This window comes from Aptenodytes patagonicus, chromosome 1 (genome assembly GCF_965638725.1).
Source record: "Aptenodytes patagonicus chromosome 1, bAptPat1.pri.cur, whole genome shotgun sequence".
Lineage (NCBI taxonomy): Eukaryota > Metazoa > Chordata > Aves > Sphenisciformes > Spheniscidae > Aptenodytes > Aptenodytes patagonicus.
Genome location: NC_134949.1, coordinates 211,793,735 through 211,815,126, shown reverse-complemented (window position 1 = coordinate 211,815,126; position 21,392 = coordinate 211,793,735). Strand labels below are relative to the sequence as shown.

At 35.5% G+C, this 21,392-nt stretch overlaps 1 protein-coding gene across 4 annotated transcripts in view; it reads left to right on the top strand.

Moving 5' to 3' along the window:
• DYNC2H1 (dynein cytoplasmic 2 heavy chain 1) overlaps window positions 1–21,392 on the top strand; it is a 190,083-nt gene that overhangs the window by 39,297 nt on the left and 129,394 nt on the right. For 2 of the 4 annotated variants that reach the window (XM_076328219.1, XM_076328217.1), the window contains 18 exons: window positions 373–637; window positions 973–1,180; window positions 1,572–1,701; window positions 3,090–3,245; window positions 4,423–4,682; window positions 5,338–5,584; window positions 7,121–7,272; window positions 7,808–7,952; window positions 9,224–9,326; window positions 10,845–11,012; window positions 11,147–11,271; window positions 12,420–12,668; window positions 13,456–13,564; window positions 14,587–14,700; window positions 15,541–15,683; window positions 17,658–17,739; window positions 18,587–18,741; window positions 20,473–20,610. In XM_076328219.1, coding sequence (XP_076184334.1) covers window positions 373–637; window positions 973–1,180; window positions 1,572–1,701; window positions 3,090–3,245; window positions 4,423–4,682; window positions 5,338–5,584; window positions 7,121–7,272; window positions 7,808–7,952; window positions 9,224–9,326; window positions 10,845–11,012; window positions 11,147–11,271; window positions 12,420–12,668; window positions 13,456–13,564; window positions 14,587–14,700; window positions 15,541–15,683; window positions 17,658–17,739; window positions 18,587–18,741; window positions 20,473–20,610 — 2,949 coding nt within the window. The remainder of the gene's footprint in view (window positions 1–372; window positions 638–972; window positions 1,181–1,571; window positions 1,702–3,089; window positions 3,246–4,422; window positions 4,683–5,337; window positions 5,585–7,120; window positions 7,273–7,807; window positions 7,953–9,223; window positions 9,327–10,844; window positions 11,013–11,146; window positions 11,272–12,419; window positions 12,669–13,455; window positions 13,565–14,586; window positions 14,701–15,540; window positions 15,684–17,657; window positions 17,740–18,586; window positions 18,742–20,472; window positions 20,611–21,392) is intronic. The other 2 variants (XM_076328216.1, XM_076328218.1) reach the window with 2 other exon arrangements.

The following is a 21,392-nucleotide window of genomic DNA, read 5'->3' as shown; positions in this document are numbered from 1 at the left end:
CAGTGAAAGAATTAAATATGTGAACATTTGGTTTTATCAAGCAGTTCTGTGTCTCATTTATATTTGTTTATTGTAGGGCTGCATGCAGTTTTGTGACTAAAGGTTCATTAATTTCTCAGTAAAAATATGCCCAAACAGGGCTGATATTTTCATATTAGTAATTTAGTGAAATGCTTCTAACATGCAGAATAAGTTTCTTGATATTCTTTAGTATCGTAATTTTAATTACTTCTGCAAATACCTATTGTTTCAAAAAGTAAAATTTTAGAAACAAAGTGACTGCATCCAAAGTAAATTGGAAAAACATTAAAAAAGAACATGATTAATTTAGCTTTACGACTTCACATAGCCATTATCTCTTTTATTATCTAGATTAAGAAGGCTTTGGAATTATATGAACAACTACGTCAAAGAATGGGCGTAGTTATTGTAGGTCCAAGTGGTGCAGGTAAATCAACACTCTGGCGGATGTTAAAGACAGCACTTGGTAAAACTGGCAAAGTAGTGAAACAGTATACTATGAATCCCAAAGCTATGCCTCGACATCAGTTGCTAGGCCATATTGACATGGATACCAGAGAATGGTCTGATGGTGTGCTTACAAATAGTGCTCGACAAGTGGTACGAGAACCCCGAGGTATGTTTGTGAGGGGGTTAAACATCATTATGCTTAAATTACTGAAATTGTTTATTTTCAGTCACATTTTTATATTATGTTATTATTTGTGCGTAGCATAAGGTAAAAACTTTTTGTGACAATCATAGTCAAGAACACTGATATGTACTTTCCAAATTGTGTGATAAGAAAGCAAAAATAGACATCAGAAGATAAAACATATAAGGAATATCTTTAAAGAGTTTATATTTAAGTTATAATGAAAGAAGAGTCATAAATAGTGTTAAAATAGCAAGGGATGATATTCTTTAAATGTTTTTCTTGGGTTTGATTTTTTTTTTTGTGTCTGGAAATAGATATTACTTCATGGATAATTTGTGATGGTGATATTGATCCTGAATGGATTGAATCTTTGAATTCCGTTTTGGATGACAACAGATTGTTGACTATGCCCAGTGGGGAAAGAATTCAGTTTGGCTCAAATGTCAACTTTATATTTGAAACTCATGACCTTAGCTGTGCCTCTCCTGCTACAATATCTCGAATGGGAATGATCTTTCTGAGGTAAGTCACAGGAGTATTACATGCTTTTAAAGTAAGCAAATATACCTACTTTTCTGTTCTTGAAAGATAGTTGAAAGGGGATGGAGCGATTTAATTACTTGCTTACACTTATGAAGCAAATCACTGGGGGAGTTTGCTTTAGGTTGCATGTCCCTTCTACGCTGTCCTGTTATAAGCTTTTGGTTAACGTATCTCAGACTTTTTGGAAGAGACATCGTGGATTCTTTGTTTGTGTGTGACCCTTAGAAAGCCCAAATATTGGTCAGAAATTCTTGTTTAAGTCTTTCCCTGAACTTTTCCTAGAATTTTTTTGTTCCCTTTGAACCAGTCTATGTGAAGATGTGGATGCCTTGTATTTGTTTGAATCTTGTTTTGTTTTGCTTTGAGTTAGTGATGAAGATACAGATCTTAATTCTCTGATAAAGTCTTGGCTAAGAAGTCAGCCGGAAGAATGCAGATACAACCTTGAAAACTGGATTGGGAACTATTTTGAAAAGGCTTTAAACTGGGTTGTGAAGAAGGTTAGTAACTGAATACTTAATCAATTTTCAGCTTCTGCTAAGATGATCCATTTATATGAATGATCTCTTCAGTGTTAAACTAGATTAGTTTTTAAATTTTAAGTAAAAAAACATCTCAGTGCTTTTTTGATTGATGTTTTCTTCATAAGATTAATACTGGAACCGTTCTACTCAGTTTCCAAAAACTAATCGCTGTATTTAAAGTTTTGAAACATTTAATATAATTTTAACTAGTTAAAGCCATGTATTTCTGTGAAACTTAATATCTGTCTTTAATTTTCCATACTGGACATTTCTTTATATGTTTTCAGAGACCTAAAAGATCTGAATGTGTAAACTAAAAAATGAAGAAGTGAAGAAATTGTTTTTCCAGATTTAAGTTATTGACTATAACAAAAAAAAAGGCTAAAATTTGAAAAGTTGCACAGTGTAGACCAGAGCTTGTAATAGGTTGGGGAGAAATGTAATGCTAGACACCTAAAAAGATTGATAGAAGCATAGCTAAAGAAGTAGTCTGATTGTTCAGAATAGTACTTTTTAACAGCTCCCACTAATCTGTCCTGGATTTAAGTATATAACTTTAGCTTTTTAGGATTCAACTGAAAACCTTAACCGAAAGATGTTTTAATGAGCGAAAGGTAATATGTAATAGCAGTATTCCAAAAGGATAGTCCAAAACCTTGTACATTATCTGGATTCTGTACGTACATTCTGGGACGTACATCAAGATAATTGTTCTGCATGTGCTATATTTTCTTAAGTAGTCTGGGTGCTTCCCTGCCTCCCCTTGTTCTGAAGGAGTTGCATTTGCATTGAACAAGTGGCTCATGTTGCACAAAACATTATTTAGGAGAAATCCCCATTGCCGTGGCCAGTAAGCTAGTATTTAGGAGACCTGAATTACCTCCCCTTGAGGAACACATATGGTCCTGTTGTGGTTTTAATATTATTTCCCCTCTTGCTTCTTTCACCCATGGAGATTTTTAGACTTTTAAAGTATCTTCAGGTGGATACAAAGGAAAAACCATGACACTGATCCTGAGGCTGTAAATCCCCTTTGGTGCTAAAGAGCAAAATACGTAAAGAATCCATTCACGAGAAAGATTTCCAGTATACAGTTATGTTGATTTCTTATAGATTCTCAAAATCCGTAAGGAAAGTTCTGATTGCTTATCCTAAATTACATCAATACATAGTCTGGTATTAAAACTTCTAAATCAATGCTTAAAAATAATTTCATGTCCAGTGAATTTTCTAGAACAACAGCAGTATTGAGAACTTTCATCATTTGTGGAAGTGTCAAAGAACGATGAGTAATAGTCTGCTAGCAATACATCACATTTATTTTTAGGAATATATTTAAATCTACTACAACTTGCAATTTACAGAATGACTCTGTGGTAGAAACAAGTTTAGTTGGAACTGTGATGAATGGACTGTCTCATCTTCATGGGTGTACTGATCGTGGACAGTTTATTATTAACTTATTACGGGGTCTTGGTGGCAATCTGAACATGAAATCACGACAAGAATTTGCAAAAGAGGTAATAAACTTTTCCAGCAAGTTTATTAAAAATGTCTCAGTATATGTAGTAGGAATAGTGATTTTCTGTCTTCTAACAATGCAAATTTACAATAATAGAATATCTGTGCTCTAATTAGTTTGCAATCTGTGTTGTCTATAGGGAAATAGCTCAGAATTAAAAGACGTGTAGATGAGGCACTTAGGGACATGGTTTAGTGGGCATGGTGGTGTTGGGCTGACGGTTGGACTCGATGATCTTAGAGGTCTTTTCCAACCTCAATGATTCTATGATTCTATGATTCTATGATATCACTGATATGCTGCTAAGTGCACCAGCCCAGATAGCAATCTTGGTGCTGCACCAAAAGATACAGAATGACCTCTATCCGTACTGTTTTATGCAAGGACCCACTATAGCTGACCATGTGTGTGTATATGTATCGTGTATATGTAATACAGATTAATTTTTCTGGTTTTTTTTCTGTTCAGAATGCTTGAAATAATAATGTGGGGGCTTTGTTGCACCTCCACCAGGGAGGTATTCTTACAGCATTATTTTGAGGTTATATATTGTATGTGCTGGGGTATGGTTCTGTCTTTGTGTAGATACTTGAGGGCACAAGGACTAGGGAGTCGTGTTGGAAAACTAGGTGGGTATACTGGTCCATAGTGTCTACAGAAGGCTGTTCCTGGAGTTAGTTATCTCCACAATTGCACTCCACAATCGTACTTGGGTTTTATGTTGGAGAGAAGGAAATAGTTCCTTCCAAAAGAAAGCCTGGAGCTATAACATATATAGAGGGCAGATGGTAAAGGTTTAGGCTCAGCTTCTGGAATTAGCTATTGATGCACGTGAAGGAGTTATCTTGTTCTTATGATTATTATTATGTATATTGCCTAATATGAAAAAAAGTTTATATAAAGCTTTGCTAAATACAGTTTATTTTATGTTCTTTATGTTATGAAAAAGTAATATGTGGAAGAGTAATGTTACTGTTTCGTTAAGGACTTAATTATAAGGCATATGCATGACGATTGAATTTTCAAAGGCAGCCTTAAAATTATCCAATCAAAGAATTAAATGTTTGGTTTGACAGAAGTATTCTTTGAACATTCTTTAGATTAACTTGAAATTGTAGATCTTGTCGTTAGGAGAATGGATTTAACAGAAGCTTTATTTTTATTTTTTTTTAAAGATCTTCAGTTGGGCACAAGAATCTCCACCAGATCCGAGGAAGCCCCTGGACACATATTATGACACTGACACTGGACAGCTAATGCTGTATCAGCTGAAAAAAACTGAAAGTCTAACAGTTGATGACTTCAGTAACCTCCAAACACTTCCCGTCATCCAAACCCCTGACATGCAGAGAGGTTTAGATTACTTTAGACCCTGGCTAGACTTTAACAATAAGCAGCCATTTCTTCTTGTGGGTCCTGAAGGATGTGGAAAGGGGTAAAAAGTATTTCCTGTTTTAAGCAAAATATACTTCTAGCTATTTGACAAACTTTGTAATATTTTATTATAATGGTTTTATCGTATGACTTTCTGCTAGAATATCACTTGTTTAGGTTACTAATGAAACAAACCTGTAGTGGCAAACAGGTAAATTCTTATGAAGATTTACAGAGAAAGTTCAGGCTGCCACTGTGCATCTAAGGTATCTGAATGAGGCTTTTAGATATGAAACAGGACCTTTGGAGAACCTGTGCTGTCATGGAGCAGCAGCTGAAAGGCACATGAAGAATCCGGTCTCATCTCGAGGCACTAGATGCCTGTGTACAGGCAACTGAATTTAGCTCATCCTGTTGCCTATCTTGGGTTCCTAATTTAGATGGGTTGGATCAATACATACAAGGTATTTAGGCTAGGTATAGGTTTTGTGTATCTGTATACTACATTTTTATTGAATTTCTTGAATGGAAAATATTATAATTATAAAGGCAAGAATGTTTAATTCAGCAAACCTCATGCATCACTGATTACATTAATACAGTATGTAGTATATGCATTTTAATTCAAAACCTATACAGTATCTTTGGATACACAGTATTTTAATACATTTATGTATTACTTATGCTTATATGTATGTATACATTTGATTTTTTAGGATGCTGCTTCATTATGCATTTTCTCAACTCCGATCCACTCAGATTGCTACCATTCACTGCAGTGCACAAACTACCTCTCAACATCTTCTACAAAAATTGAGCCAAACTTGCATTGTAATCAGTACAAACACTGGGCGAGTATACAGACCAAAGGACTGTGAAAGGCTTGTTTTGTACTTGAAGGATATCAATCTACCCAAACCTGATAAATGGGGAACAAGCACTCTGGTGGCTTTTCTACAGCAGGTGAAAACTTATTTCTGTTATTTATAAAGAGACTTAAGTATACTGGAAATAGTTTAGTGTATGTAGTAAATACTTATATTGATTATTTTCAGAGTTAACATCCTGCATCTGTATTGACATCAGTTTTGTTTGTACTTTGATAGAATGTATAGGTGTCAGCCAGAAATAAGATACCATTTTTATTTGGCTTACTTGCATAAGTGCATAAAAACAGTGCTTGCCTCAATGAATTATAACTCAGTAGACATATGAATGACAAGAAAATCAGGAGTAGCCAGCATGGATTCACCAAAGGCAAGTCATGTTTGACCAACTTGATAAACTTCTATGATGAAATGACAGATGAGCGGAGAGCAGTGTATATGGATATTTTGTATGAGATTCAACAAGGCCAAGTGCTGAGTCCTGCACTTCAGCCACAACAACCCCATGCAGTGCTACAGGCCTGGGGAAGAGTGGCTGGAAAGCTGCCCAGCGGAAAAGGACCTGGGTGTGTTGGTCAACAGCTGGCTGAATATGAGCCGGCAGTATGCCCAGGTGGCCAAGAAGGCCAGTAGCATCCTGGCTTGAATCAGAAAGTGTGGCTACCAGGACTAGGGAAGTGATCGTGCCCCTGTACTTGGCACTGGTACTCGAATACTGTGTTCAGTTTGGGGCCTCTCACTACAGGAAAGACATTGAGGTGCTGGAGCATGTCCAAAGAAAGGCAACAAAGGTGGTGAAGGGTCTAGAGCACAAGTCTTATGAGGAATGGCTGAGGGAGCTGGGGTTGTTTAGCCTGGAGCAAAGGGGGGACCTTATCGCGCTCTACAGCTACCTGAAAGGAGGTTGTAGCGAGGTGGGTGTCGCTCTCTTCTCCCAAGTAACAAGCGATAGGACAAAAGGAAATGGCCTCAAGTTGTGCCAAGGGAGGTTTAGATTGGGTATTTGGAAATATTTCTTCACCGAAAGGGTGGTCAAGCACCAGAACAGGCTGCCCAGGGAAGTGGTGGAGTCCCCATCCCTGGAGGTATTTAAAAGACATGTAGATGTGCCACTTAGGGACATGGTTTAGTGGTGGACTTCGCAGTGTTAGGTTTACGGTTGAACTCTATGATCTTAAAGGTCTTTTCCAACCTAAATGATGCTATGATTGTATGATTCTATTTTATGATATAGTCTACCTGGACTCCACTAAGGCCATTGACGCTGTCTCCCAGAAGATCCTCACAGAAAAGCTGTTGATGTATGGGCTAGATAAGCATAGTGAGGTGGGTTGAAAACTGTCAGAACGGCCAGGCCCAGAGGGTGGTGATCAGTGGCACAAAGTCTAGTTGGAGGCCAGTACCTGTTTAACATCTTCATTAATGATCTGGACAATGGGCCAGCGTGTACCCTCAACAAGTTTGCAGCTGACACCAAACTGGGAGGAGTAGTATACCTCTGGCAATTAAGAGAACAGTAATAATGGTGTACTTCTCAATTTTTTTTTTTTAATTTTTTGGTAAGATACTCTGTTGGCTTTCTTTTAATACAATATTTATTTAATTATTAAAGGTCCTTACATATCAAGGATTTTATGATGAAAATCTGGAATGGGTTGGTTTAGAAAACATCCAAATTGTGGCTTCCATGTCTGCTGGAGGAACATTAGGAAGACATAAACTTACCTCCAGATTTACTTCTATTGTTCGTCTCTGTGCAATTGAGTAAGTATGTGGAAATTAGTTTGACTCTAAGAACTCAGACTCAGCCTCTGTTTATAGGACCCTTGCTGAATGTAGTCTTTATGAAGATATGGCTGTTCTAGTCTTTCATCTTTTTTAACAGTTTAGGATCTTCAGATTTGGTGCTGTTTGGTGCCTCTTGGCACTAGAAACCAGCTAAGGAGCAATCTGTAGCTATCTGTTGATAGTGAAGTGTTTGAAATATGTTTCCTGCTGGATGATTTTGCTTTCAGTAAACTGCTTTCTGCAGCTTTACATTAAGGTGCTGTTTGGTTACAAAATTAGAGAAATTGAAAAGAAGTAAGTTCGTTTGTTTTTAAGTTTCAACACATTTACAGATGTATTTAGAAAATTTCTGAGGGTGGCCTATTGCAATAAAACGATAATTTTACTTAGCTGTTAGATGGAGATGCTATTCATTGGAATTTCTCAGTAATTGTTTATATAACTTTGAATCATTTTAATAAAAAAATTAACAATGATAGTCCATAACAATTACTTTTTTTTTCCTTTGTAGCTATCCAGAAAGAGACCAACTGCAAACTATTTATAGTGCCTACTTGGAACCTGTACTACAGAAAAACCTAAAGAATCACCCTGTTTGGGGTTCTTTACCAAAAACACATCAACTAGCAGGATCTATGGTTCAAGTATATGAACAGGTATGGAAATTTAATTTCTTTTTTCAAGGAGATGGAAAATTCACAATTTAAAAAAAAAAATAATTAGCTTTTGAAATTAACAAGAGAATAAAAAGGTTTATCAGTATTAAAATCTAAGTTTATATCTTTTTCATAATGTTGATATAAATTTTAAAGCTACTTATTTGCAGAGAATCCTAGGTATTAGAGGGAAACTGAGTAAGTGGTAAGTGCTCTTGCTTTCCCACAGATTTATTGTATGATTTTGGCAAGCATCTTAACCCATCTATACTTCAGTTCCTGATTTATAAAAGGTGGATAGTAGTGTTTTCCTACTTACTGGATGAGGATACAGTGTACTTTAAAGATTCTTATGTGCTCAGATGTTATGAATGCTGTTATGAATACAGAAGAGAGATATGAGGGTGGAGTCCCTTATACACATCAAGGACTATCTATTAAAATTTTATACAGTTAAAAATAGGTGCTTAGACACCCAAGTTCTTTTTATCCTCCCACTTAAAATTTTTTGGACCTCTACCTAGCAAAACACTTAAGTACTTGCTTTACTTAATCATGTACATAGCCTTACTGGGGTAGATACTGTGGGGATGTAAGCGCTTACTGTATGTTCCAAGAATGTATGCATGTCCCCATCTAGACAGAACCATGATACAAAACCGATCTTTGTGACTGGAATGCAGGTATAGTCACTGGCTAGCATGCACCAGTTAGCAGGAGTTTCGTATGATATTATCAATGTATTCTAAGAAATCTAAGTTTAAATTTCATCACACAAGGACCAAATAAATGATGAAGGCAGTTATTATTTGAATTAAAGATAGAGTTGTAAATTCAAATATCCTCTTTGGAGGAAGAGTTAGGATTTCTGTAAGTCTTTTGTAGTGACTAAGTGTTACTCATTTAGGTAGGTTTTTTATTACACTTTTATATTTCCTTTGCATTTTATATTTGATATTGCTTTAAAAAATTGTGTTTTGTCTAATAACACTGCACTAACAGTCCTAGGTGACATATGCAGTTGTTGTTTGCATCATGAATGGTGCAGAAGAAAGGTTCTAATTATGAGAAAAATCGTTTGTGCTCAGAAAACAAGATTTTAAATTAATCTCTTCACTTTCAAAAAACCGTAAAGAGTGCATTAATAAAATATCTAAATATATAGTCCTAGTAGAAAACTAATCTATCTGGTATTTTAGAAAAATCTAAAGCTACACTTCCAAGTGCTTTACATTTTAAAACATCACTTGCCCCCCACTTTCTGTTTTTAGGTACGAACGAAATTCACAGTTGATGATCACAGTCATTACCTTTTTACACCATGTATTCTTACTCAGTGGGTTCTTGGTCTATTCAGATATGATTTAGCAGGTGGTAAGTCCCTTATTAGTTTTTCATTTATAAAGCAGTTCTAAAATGGCCTAAATTATTATTTATGTCAGTCTTACTGTTGACTTAACATGCAACCAATTCACTTATGGTACTCTTCCTAAACCGCGAACTGTCTGTAACTCAGCAGAAGGGAAAAAAATGCCTAATAGTTCATTCCGTAACATATAGTAAATAAGTTTAAAACACTCACTGATGTTTTAAAATATGTGTGGGAGCTACTTATAGATTAAGGGAAGTTAGCAGGTTGGGATTGTATGCTCTACTATGGGAACTTGAAGTGTACCCCCTACTCCCCACCATTTTTTTCTGTTTTTTGGAGGGTTTTGGGTTGGGTGGGGTTTTTTTGAGCATATGTCTTGTCTTCTGGACTCCCAGAGGCTTGCCTCTCATGCTTCTCTTTTTATACCTGGTTGTATAAACCTGGGGAGGTTACTGTGGAACTACAACTGATACACATCATCTATGACCTACTTAACAAAAGAAGATTATAACCATCCTTAAACATATAGAAACATCTAGAAAACTATCTCACCTGTATAAAAGTTTACAGATGTCTATACAAGGATCTAAATATTCTCACAATTTGGGAATGCTTGATAATTACAGTCTAGTCTCAAAGTTCTTCTTTAACTTTGGAAATGTTGAAATTTGGAAAGGTATTCAATTTTGTGTGCTTTTCCAGACAGCATAGGGTTCTTCCTAATATCATTTTTGTCTTTGAAATTGCTATTATGACCAGCTCATGAGCAATTGCTCCTTATTGTGGTTTAGCTCTTACATTAATTAAAGGGTTACGTAGAGGGCTGCTTAAAGAGTATAAAAGTGGTAAGAATGTTACGCTCGTAATCCATTTATTTTATGGGATCATCAGGCGGTATAAATGTAGCTTGAATGAGGTCAGAAAAGCTACACCGACAGTCAAGAATGGGTGATCTCAGCCTGTTAAGGACTCCATTGTTGTATCTGAAGGGAACATATGCATACGCTTTTTCAGTGATGAGCAATATGGCATGTCATTTACTCATTCTACCTTCCTTCTTACTTTTGTGAAGAATATTGAAGCTTCGTATTCTCTAGTGGCATTTTATAATACAGACTGTTTGGGGTATTTATTGTTATTTTAGTATTTATTATTAGCCTTTCTCTTCCCCTTTAGAACAGTCTCCTGGCTTTTTTTATTTTCATTGCCTGGAATTTTGCCTTTTAATTTTTACTTTGTGTGCTACACCTTACTCATTTTTATTAGAATGCCAGCATTAAACTGGAGAACTTGTTTTAATAGAATATGTTTCATTTCATCTTGTAATGATCCATAAAGATATTATTAAAAAGCACTTCATAATGTTTACTTTTTTCTCTTATTTCTTCCTTACTGATGCTCTCCTGCTGGTATGTAATTTCACTTACTCATTTTCAATGTCATATTTTTAAATGGAAAATTTGAGAAATGTAAAATTTATTATAAATATATAAAGTTAAATATCTCCTTAAATTTTGTAGGATCATCGATACAAACTGTAGACTATGTATTGGAAATTGTTGTTTACGAAGCACGTCGTTTGTTCCGTGACAAAATTGTTGGCATAAAAGAACTCCATGTATTTGATAATGTTTTGATGAAAGTGTTTCAAGGTGATTGGGGCTCAGATGTTCTGGACAATATGGCAGGTAAACCATTTGAGGCATACTACACAAACTTGAAATATTTTTTTAGTAACTGCCTAATCAAATCAGTCTGATCAAGTCAGATAGCATATGAGCTGAGCACCTAAACTTTCGAATGTTTCCTTTTATTTTCACAGATATCTTCTATGTAACTTGGGGATCTTGTCAAGAGGCATTCATTACACCAGGACAGGCACTACCACCACATGGGAGGCCACTTGGCAGACTAAACTCAACAGACCTGAAAGATATTATTCAAAAAGTGAGACAAGATTAAAGAATATACACAGCAAGGATTCACAGCAATTATTCTAGATGTTTTTTACAGGAAGTAACATGTGAGCACCAGGTTTAGGGTGGGGTCTGCTGCTTGTTCGAGGAATCATCTTTTGCATTTGGTCAAGTGAGGGAAGGTTCGTGATGCTCTGTGGCAGGCAGTAGGAAGTATCATGTAGCAAGGTTATTTTAACAAAAGGGCATCAGTCACATTTGCTGGTGATTTACAACAGTTCGATGAACAACATTTTGGGAAACATTGATGAGCGTATATGTTTGTGTATTGTTTGAGTACCAAACTGTTTTATTAAATGTTTACTTTCTGAATTTGTAATTTTCTAATGTAATTTTTATTTGAAGAAATAGAAATGGTTTGTTTGGAGATTTGGCATGCTTTTAAACAGTAAAGTACAAAAAATGAGCTTGATGAGGAAATGCAAACGTGTTAACTCTGCTAGGCTGACTGATTTTCAGGATAAGAGCTTTGAGATCATCTCCCCTTATTAGTAGTGTTTGATGGACTGCTCTTGTAGATAGGAAACTACTCCCTCTCCTTAATTGCCAACTTGTGACCAATAGACTATATGGGAAATTATGAAGTTCAATAACCTCAGTAATCAGAGTTTGGGTTTTTTTCCGACTACACAATTACATTGGGCTTCAAAGATGAGGCTTTATTAAGTATAAAAAGGCCAGAATTTAATCTTAGGGTCTGTTATTATATGTGTTTCACTAGGAAATTCCATAATCTGCAATTATGCAGCAATTAGCTGCCTAAAACACTCTTCTAAGTTATGCCAATATTAATTACTCTCTAGTCAGAGACACAGCTCAGACTTTGTTCTGGTCCAGTATTTAATTTCAATTAATTCAGTGGTAGATTTCTATTTCAATATATCAAAGACTAATAGGTTATCCTGGTGCTGGGGGTAACATGATCTGTTCATTACTGGTAAAGGGTATGAGAGGTATCTAAATTCTGTCACATAAATAATTTATTTGTAATGAATCCCAATGTGGTCTCTTAAGCTTTCAAGCCCTTCTTTTCTAAAATTTTAAATGTTGGATGCTTTTATATCTTACTGCTTTTATTTATTATTAGTGAACGCATTTCTTTTTTTTCTTTTTTAATAGGGTATTATTCATTATGGGCGAGACAAAAAAGAGTTAGAGATTTTACTGTTCCAAGAAGTCCTCAGTTATATGTCTAAAGTGGACAGAGTGCTAAGTTTTCCTGGAGGATCACTTCTTTTGGCAGGACGGAGTGGTGTAGGTCGTCGAACAGTTACCTCTTTAGTTAGTCATATGCATGGAGCTGTTCTGATTACTCCCAAAATTTCCAGAGGCTATGAGCTGAAGCAGTTCAAAAATGATCTTAAATATGTAAGTCACTCAGTGTCTTCCATTTTGTAGTGTTGTAGGTGTGTATTAAAAAAAAAACACACAGGAATTTTGAAGGACACAAAAGTGTTGTGTGAAGAGATATTTTAAGAAAAGCAAAATGTCAACAGTCTAAATGAAACAAGTAGCTTTTTAGAAGTTCTCAGTGTTTAGATGTGCATACTGTTCTTTATAGTAATCACCTGAAACTCTACTTTTTTGAATACCAGAGCTGTTTTTATGAGTGTTGTGGACTTCATAAATTCTAAGTTTGTGTGAATTTTGGAAAGGTTTTTTCATGTATATATTTTCATATTTGTATATATTTTCATATTCTGTCTCTACTGTGGCCTGCCAGTTAATAGGATAGTAGCTGAATCAAGTAAAATTGTAATGATTGATGAAAGTGTACATATTCTTTAAAAACAAATGCAAACCTTGAATCAGGAGTTTCCCAGTACCTTCAGCAATGCTGAAGAAAATTCTAGAGCTAAGCCCACACAAAAGAGAGATACAACTCTAAATTGAATCACATCTGGAACATAAATATACTCTTTGAAAGAGTCTGTTTTAATTATTTCATTACCAAGCTGTACATCCAGGTAGAATGTTCTTTATATTTGGTATCTCATATAACTGAATCACTTAGTAATCTTTTGTGAAAATATAACAGTTTAGATGCTGTGGAGAAAATACGTATGTAATATATAATCAAGGAAAGATTATAATTCTCTTATGAACAATACGTATATTCCATATACTGAGATTTAAATGTCTTCCCTGCTTCTAGGTGATGGAGCTTGCGGGCATTGAAGCACAGCAGGTGGTATTGCTGCTCGAAGACTATCAGTTTGTTCATTCCACGTTCCTTGAGATGATCAACAGTTTACTGTCTTCAGGTGAGACAAGACCAAAAAGATTATGGTACTACTTTTACCACACAGAGTTAGCTCAATGAGGCAGAATTAGATGACGTTTTCTAACTTCATGTCCATACCAGAAGTGTTAGTTAGCTTTCTACACTGTTTTGGCTAGAGTGCTTGTACATGAGAAACTGACTTGAAGTTCACCTAGCTATCTTTTAACCTACCTTACAGTATGGGTTCTTTCAATTCCTCAAAGTTGCAAGTTAAGTAACTCATTTCAAAGGAGTTCTTTATAATAGTGTAACAACAAAATAATTATGTATTCTACTCTACAGCTTCCCTTTTCTAATAAAATTCAAAATTGAGAGGTGTCCCAATGTTTTACTAGATTGTATAGACTGAGTACTTTACCTAAATGAACACCAGCAAAGCCCGCTTTTCTGAAGGTAATGAGATGATAAATAATAATAACAAATAACAAAAGTGACTTTATTTTGTTATCTAGCTTCGTTCCTCAATCAGAGAGATCATTGAAGGACTGAGCCTAACTTACTAAATGTTTTTTGGAACTACAGTAGTTTAAGAGCTGATTGATAAGAGCACCGGGTTTTCCTGTCTCTCAGGTGCAAAGCCAAGTCTCCTTACAGTATCAGATTCTCATCATCCAGTGTTAAACCTCTATGTCTGAGGACCTAGATAACTAGTCTCTTTCATTTTTCTGTTTTCTGGTGTATAACAAAGTCTGGTATGATTTGGTTTCTGTGCAGTATTGGATCACTGTCTTTGGGTAGATTTGAAGGAGTTTTTGAAGTATATTTCAGTAATATAAACAAAGTAGGCTGTTTAAATTAAATGGAATCACTATAATTTGGTTTGTTGTTTTCATGATATCATGAAAAGAATGATGAAGTACATGGAATGATACTCATGAAAGCATGGAGGTGAATACTGCCATACTCAAATTCTCTATACAGAGAATTCAAGGGAATCCTTCAAAGGAATTGGAAGACTTATAGTGTATTTGATCTGACATTTTAAATTCATTCTTCAAATAGGAGAAGTTCCTGGGCTATATAAAATAGAAGAATTAGAACCACTGCTATCTCCTCTGAAGGATCAAGCTTCACAAGACGGATTTACAGGACCGATTTTCAACTATTTCACATACCGTATGTGAACAGAATTATAAGTTATAATTTATTACAAGGTTACAAAAGTGGTGTAATAATGGATAAATAATTTCTAACATGGTCCTTGTTTTGTGTGCTTTTTTAACTTTCAGTTAGTTATTAAAAACCAGGCAGGAATAATGATGACATTGTGATATTTGAGGGCACAGAACCCTCAGCTTAAAATTCATTCTTCTATCTGAAATTTTGTATCCATGAATGTTCTACAAAGCTGTTATGAATTCTGCTGTTGAAAGTAGTTACAAGGAAGAAAGCTTTTGTCCCCATCATTTTCTGGTTTGTTTAGCTTATATATCTAGTAACAGAGTTTTCTTCTATTTGTCAATTATACCTGTGAATCATTTTGGATTCTGAATAGTCATAAGCAAGTTTACAGATAGGTTTCTTAATTATTTGTGTTTCTTCCTTAGACCAACAAGAAGATTAAATAGTTTACAAATAAATAGAAGAATGTGACTGAAAGAATACAGATATTGGCAGTCATACTCAAGGACCCTGGAACTGCTTCTAATTGGTTCTATTGGTCTATATTGATTGGAATGAGAACTAGTGGTAACCATTTAAATACTGTCACCTCTTCTAAATTAAAAAAATACACTGTAATATACATAATGAGAATCCATGATATTAAATTTATTTTTTAAGTTCTGTTTATAAACATTCCTGCCCTAGTGTGATGTGGTGTAATAGTATCTTTTTTCAGAAATTACATTGTGATAAGTATTTGAAGGACAGTGAATTAATTGCATTTGCAATAAATCTACCATCATGTAGTCAGATAGTTATCTACTAAATATTTAATATGTTGCATTTTCTTAGGGATCCAACAAAATCTGCATGTTGTCTTGATCATGGATTCTACCAATTTAAATTTCACAATAAACTGTGAAAGTAATCCAGCACTGTACAAGAAATGTCAGGTTTTGTGGATGGAAACCTGGTCAGAAAGCAGTATGAAAAAGGTAAATTGCATTAATTGAAAACTGTGACTTGTTTAAACGAGTATCTCCAAAAATAACTAAGCTTTGGTGAATAAGATCAAAATATTTAAAGTTGTGAAGGAATAATTTTCACTGTGCTTATTTAATCCATTTGTGCAGTCCTACAAAGACAGAAGATTCTGCAGAATGGTTAAGTAATATTAGCATTGTTATTTTACCAGTGACATGTTTTGTTCTCTCTATGGGCTGACTTGAACAAAATGCTGACTACTATGACTGATCAAACGCAACATTTAAGAACAAAATACAACTAGGCTGCAAACAAAATGTTAGTGTCAGCTATGCTGATGATATCTGCTGTTACTGGTATGCATGAAAGCTAGTGTAAAAATAAGTTTGCTATGTGTTCTAAGATTGCACTGTAAGCCTTATGTTATTCTTGAATCTTTCTTAAGTGTTTTGCTTGATGGAACGGAGTCAGTGTGTTCTTTTTAGGATCAAATTCTGTTTATTTCAGGATATTCACAGTATAAGTTTGAGGAAGATATATATTACTTCTATATGTTAAGAGATTGCCAAGTCCAGTACCCTGATAGGGGCAAGGCTACCACAGCTTCACGGCCCCAACTTGAACCAGTGGTGAAGCTGAGCATGTAGTCCCAGTAGGCACACACACAAACACACATATACAGTGCATATATACATGTGATTGGCCACACAGAACAACACAAACAGCACCATTGGCATCATCCTGTTCCCCTCTCTGAGTGATCACAATGAAGGTCCATTAGTGGGAAATATATACTTACGCAGAATGTGGATCCCCCTACTAGCTGGGCATAGACACACAACCCCTCCAGTAGTTGCCTCTGGATCTCCCGGTCTCCCCAGTTGCTGGCATCTGGATGTACAAGCCCCTGAGGCTGCAGCCCCACTCCAGCTGCTGGTACAGGATGCCTCACTGGGCATGCATACACACACACACACACACACACACACAGAGTGGATCCTTCCAGTAACTGGGCTTAGACATCCAGTCCATCCAGTAGCTGGCCTTGGATCTAGGATCTCCCCATTGCGTCCTGCACAGGCAGATATGCATACATGTACACACACACAGACACATGCAGCCGGGTCTCATTTGACTCCCAGGCTCCACAGTCTCTCAGGCAGTTGGCCTAGACCTTCTAGTCCCTCTGGCAGACAACTCCTGTGGGTGCCTCACCAACCCATAGTTGTGCAATCTGAAATGCTCTTCCACTGCATCCTGTAATGTGTCCCAGGCCTCCTATGCAGTAACACCCTCAGTCTAGTCTGTAAGGTAATCTGGCCTCTTCCATTGACTCATCACGATGGGTTTCACACTTGTACCACGGAGTTGGTCGCTCCCCTGGGAGAGCCATGGGAGCAGCTGGCACAGAGTGTCCATTTCTGCCTGGGCTACTGGGGCCTCTCCACCTGCCGTTGTGTCTCAGTTTCAATGGCAGGTTGTACTGAAAGTTCTTTTTGGGAAAAATGTTTGGACCAGCTCTGTCCACAGTTAAAAAATGTTTTTCAGAGTATTTTCACTTTCACTTCAGTAGGGATTTTTGGTTTTTAAGTAGAGTCCTATAAGTTAGTCGTATGCCAGAACCTTTGAATATACTTTGGTTTTTTTTACAATTGTACTTAAGACTGTCTGATTTCCTGTTGAGTTGTATATCTTTTTACATCTTTGACATTTGTCTTATTGTAAGTCCTCTGAGAATTAGTTGCTCTTTTTTACAGCCAGCAAAAACTCCTCTGCTTGAGACAACAGGAAGTTATCAGTTACAGGAAAAGGCAGAATTGATCTTTTTAATGCTATAAATATTCTGTAAATACCTTATTCTGAATAAAGCTATCATAGTCAGTCTTTTCAAATGAAAAACTAAATTAAAGGTTTGTTTATTTTATTTTAAATCAAATTTTCGTTGTTCGTAATTTTCATACAAAAGTTCCTGTTCATTTTTTTAGATACCTGAAATGCTTCTGTATGATTCAGATGAACAAGAAAAGACTGGAAAAGCACTTAAGGAACTTAAGAAAAAACATTCAGGTAATATTTAGGTGGACCCATTAGTTATTATTACTAAAAAAAAATCATGGGTTGAGATAAAGACAGTTTAATAGGACAGAAAAGGAAGGGAAAATAATAATAATAATAATAATAATAATAATAATAATAATAATAATAATAATAATAATAATAATAATAATGATGATGATAAAAAAATACAAAGTAAGCGATGCACAATGCAGTTGCTCACCACCTGCCGACTGATGCCCAGCCAGTCCCCGAGCAGCAGTCATCCCTCCCCTGGCTAACTACCCCCAGTTTATGTACTGAGCATGATGTCATATGGTATGGAATATCCCTTTGGCCAGTTTGGGTCAGCTGTCCTGGCTGTGCCCCCTCCCAGCTTCTTGTGCACCTCCAGCTTTCTCAGTGGGTAGAGCATGGGAAGCTGAAAAGTCCTTGACTAGTGTAAGCATTACCTAGCAACAACTAAAACATCGGTGCGTTATCAACTTTGTTCTCATCCTAAATCCAAAACACAGCACTGTACCAGCTACTAGGAAGAAAATTAACTCTATCCCAGCTGAAACCAGGACAATGATTAGCCCTCACTAATCTGCAATTAATTTTGCAGGCTTTTCCAAACATCAGTGAAATATTTTACAGCTTTGAAATAACTTCAGTATATTTCTTTCTGAGGAATGTGTATTTCAAATGTAATTACATGTTTCCGTGAGAGTACTTTGAAAAAAGTATATTCTTTGTGATATTTTGAATGTCCTTAATTCACATCTCAAATACTATATTCTGTTGCTCTTTCTTAGTTATTTTAATGTGAGATAAGAATAAGTATTTTATTAACTGTGTAACAAATTATGTTGTACAGGTGATTCTGATTTTCTGAAGTCCTTTCTGGCAATCCATGAATCATGTAAAATGTATGGAGCAACGCCTAGCAGGTATATGACATTCCTTCATATATACAGTACCATCAATAACAGTAAAAGAAGAGAGCTGATAAAAAGGCAGAACCACTTGCAGGTATGTATTTAAAACATTTTTAACATACGGCTTTTCAAAATACTCTCACATTTGGAAATGCCTGGTCTATTAATGGGCTGTGGCTGCTAACATGGTTGTGTGGTGCGTCCTCTATTGGCATATGCTCATGCTGTGGTTTCAGGAGAGGAATAGTATGAATCTTAATGCACATCTCTGTTCAAATGCCTCAAAGAATGAAGAGTGGTTTCTTGTTTTCGTTAATATTTTTCCTCAAGAATGTATCAGACTGGGTATGTTTTCTTGGAAGAGTAAAAAGTACTTGAAAGCACTTTAAATTTTTTCACCCATATGTATTGGAATTCTGTTGCAAACAACCCATCATCTTTCCATCAATTTAAGTCCTGCCTCTGCTTGTATACATTTTCCCCATGTAGCTCCATATTCCATCCCTTTCTTTATATCTCTACAGCAACTTCCTGCTTTGTGTGATTCTTGCATCCTTCTAGTTCAACAAGCTGTTATCTTTAACTTCATGGTGCTCTTGTGTAGCTTTGGCCAAGGTTCCCTTTGTTGTGATTTTCTCTCATTTTGTGTTTTGGAATTGATTTCAAATTCCTTTTCCACACATCAAACCTTTACACAGTTCTAGACCAAATGCAGTTCATCTCATAGGTGTTGGTTTACTCCTGTTCTGTATGCATAACATGCTTATTTTTGAAACCTATTTGCTATCTTTCCAGTCATATTTCCTTCCTTCCCTCCCCCCCCCCCCCCCCCCCCCCCCCCAGTATACTTCTAGAAAGACCTGTATGATCCTTTAGGACATGTAACTTTTGTCTTTACCCTTTTCCCTTCCCTTTCAGCTCCTTTTCCCAGTGACCCTTGCTGCTATTCTGAAACCACACTTGCAAAGCTGCATTTCTTCTTAAAGCATCTGTCAAAATCAAATTACTTCCTTGCCTTGTATTCTACACTTTTTATTCTGCCTGCCAATGTTTTTCCATCACTGTAGTAAGCAATTTAAGAAGATTTATGTTTGTAATGATAGAAATTGCTTTTTTATTTATTTAGAAAGTAGCTGTGGTTTGTTTGTGACAAACACTCATTTACTTGTTAAATGCTCTGGTTAAATAAAGGTACTCATGTACCTGAAAGTGAGAGATGTGTATCCTAAATCAAAACATCTTCCAGGTAATATTTTTTTTCAAATATATCTTGAAATAATTCTATTATCTGATTATCATGGAATAAATAATTTAGAAAGTGTGAATAAAGAAAATAGTTAATCTTAAGCATAATTGAGGCTTTCTTTTACGTACATCTACGTTCTTTAGAGAAGGTACAAATATGTAGAAATAGGATAATCTAGTTTGTTTCAATTTGTTTAATTTTTGTAGATTTGCTTTTAGAGGGGATATAATTATATGGAGTCAATATCAGTTAGCTGAAATGCTATTGAATTAATGAGAAAAAAATTATGTACTAGCTGCTGTTCCACTAAAAGTTTGTTATTTTGAGAATTTCGTTTTCAGCTTTTTGATGTAGTAATAGATCTTACAGCGACACATCTAGAAGTGTCAAATCTCATTTTTGGGTTAAATAATACTATGAAAATGTAAATAATACTAAGAAAATGTGGAACATAAATTAAAAAATTAAGACTATTAGTCTACATCACTCTTAGTTTGTGCATACTATTTGTAACCAACCTTCATTTAAATCTGTTTCAAATTCATTGCTAAATAACTGCTTCTTATAAACTTTTTATAGGCAGGTGTTTCAAAGCTGAATGAAGCTAAAGCCCTGGTAGATGAACTGAACAGAAAAGCTGGAGAACAAAGTATTTTACTCAAAATGAAGCAGGATGAGGCTGATGCTGCCCTTCAAGAAATTACAGTGTCTATGCAGGTGTTGTATACAAGCACATCAAAAGTGAAAAAAAAAGAGATGTTTTTCTATTTTTGGTCTCCATAACTGCCTGTTCTTTGTATTCTTTTCAACGATTACAAAATGTGATGCTTTTACAAGAATTAGCCTAAGGGAATGCACGAGCCCTGAGGCTTGAATAAACTTGCAGCAGGACAGAGGATTATATAATTTAAATCATATTTGAACTGATTGAGTAGGAAGAGATCAGTGCAAGCTTTGCACCTGAGTAGTATTTACTGCTGTAGTTTAGTCTGAAAGTTTTCCTAGAACTTAATAAATCCAGACTGATCCATTTTAATGTTTATTACAGATAGGAACTTCCAACAAAATACTGACACGTAGCACTATTTTAAGTAACAAATACCAGGAATTAAATTTGCGGACTATTAGAAAGTATGTATTTCATGAGGTCCAGTCCTCTGAACTTAACTTCAAGGAAGGTTAAACAATAATAAATACCTAAATAAATAAATAAATAAATACCTCTGGGGTCATCACTCCTTGAATTTTTATTCTTCTGCTCAAAGGTAGACCTTCTGTTTTTTGGGGAGGTAATTTTCTTTAGTAGTGTTTTTTCAGTTAAGTAAAATAATTGTGCAGAAAATAGATCTCTACATTGATACTTCCAGAAATCATAAATGTAGGATAAGCCATAATGAATCTGCTGTCACTGCACTGTTTGTTTTGTCACTGGTTTAATCTGATCGGTCTGAAGCAAACTTAAATAAAGAAGCTCAATGACAAAGACATTCTCTGTATGC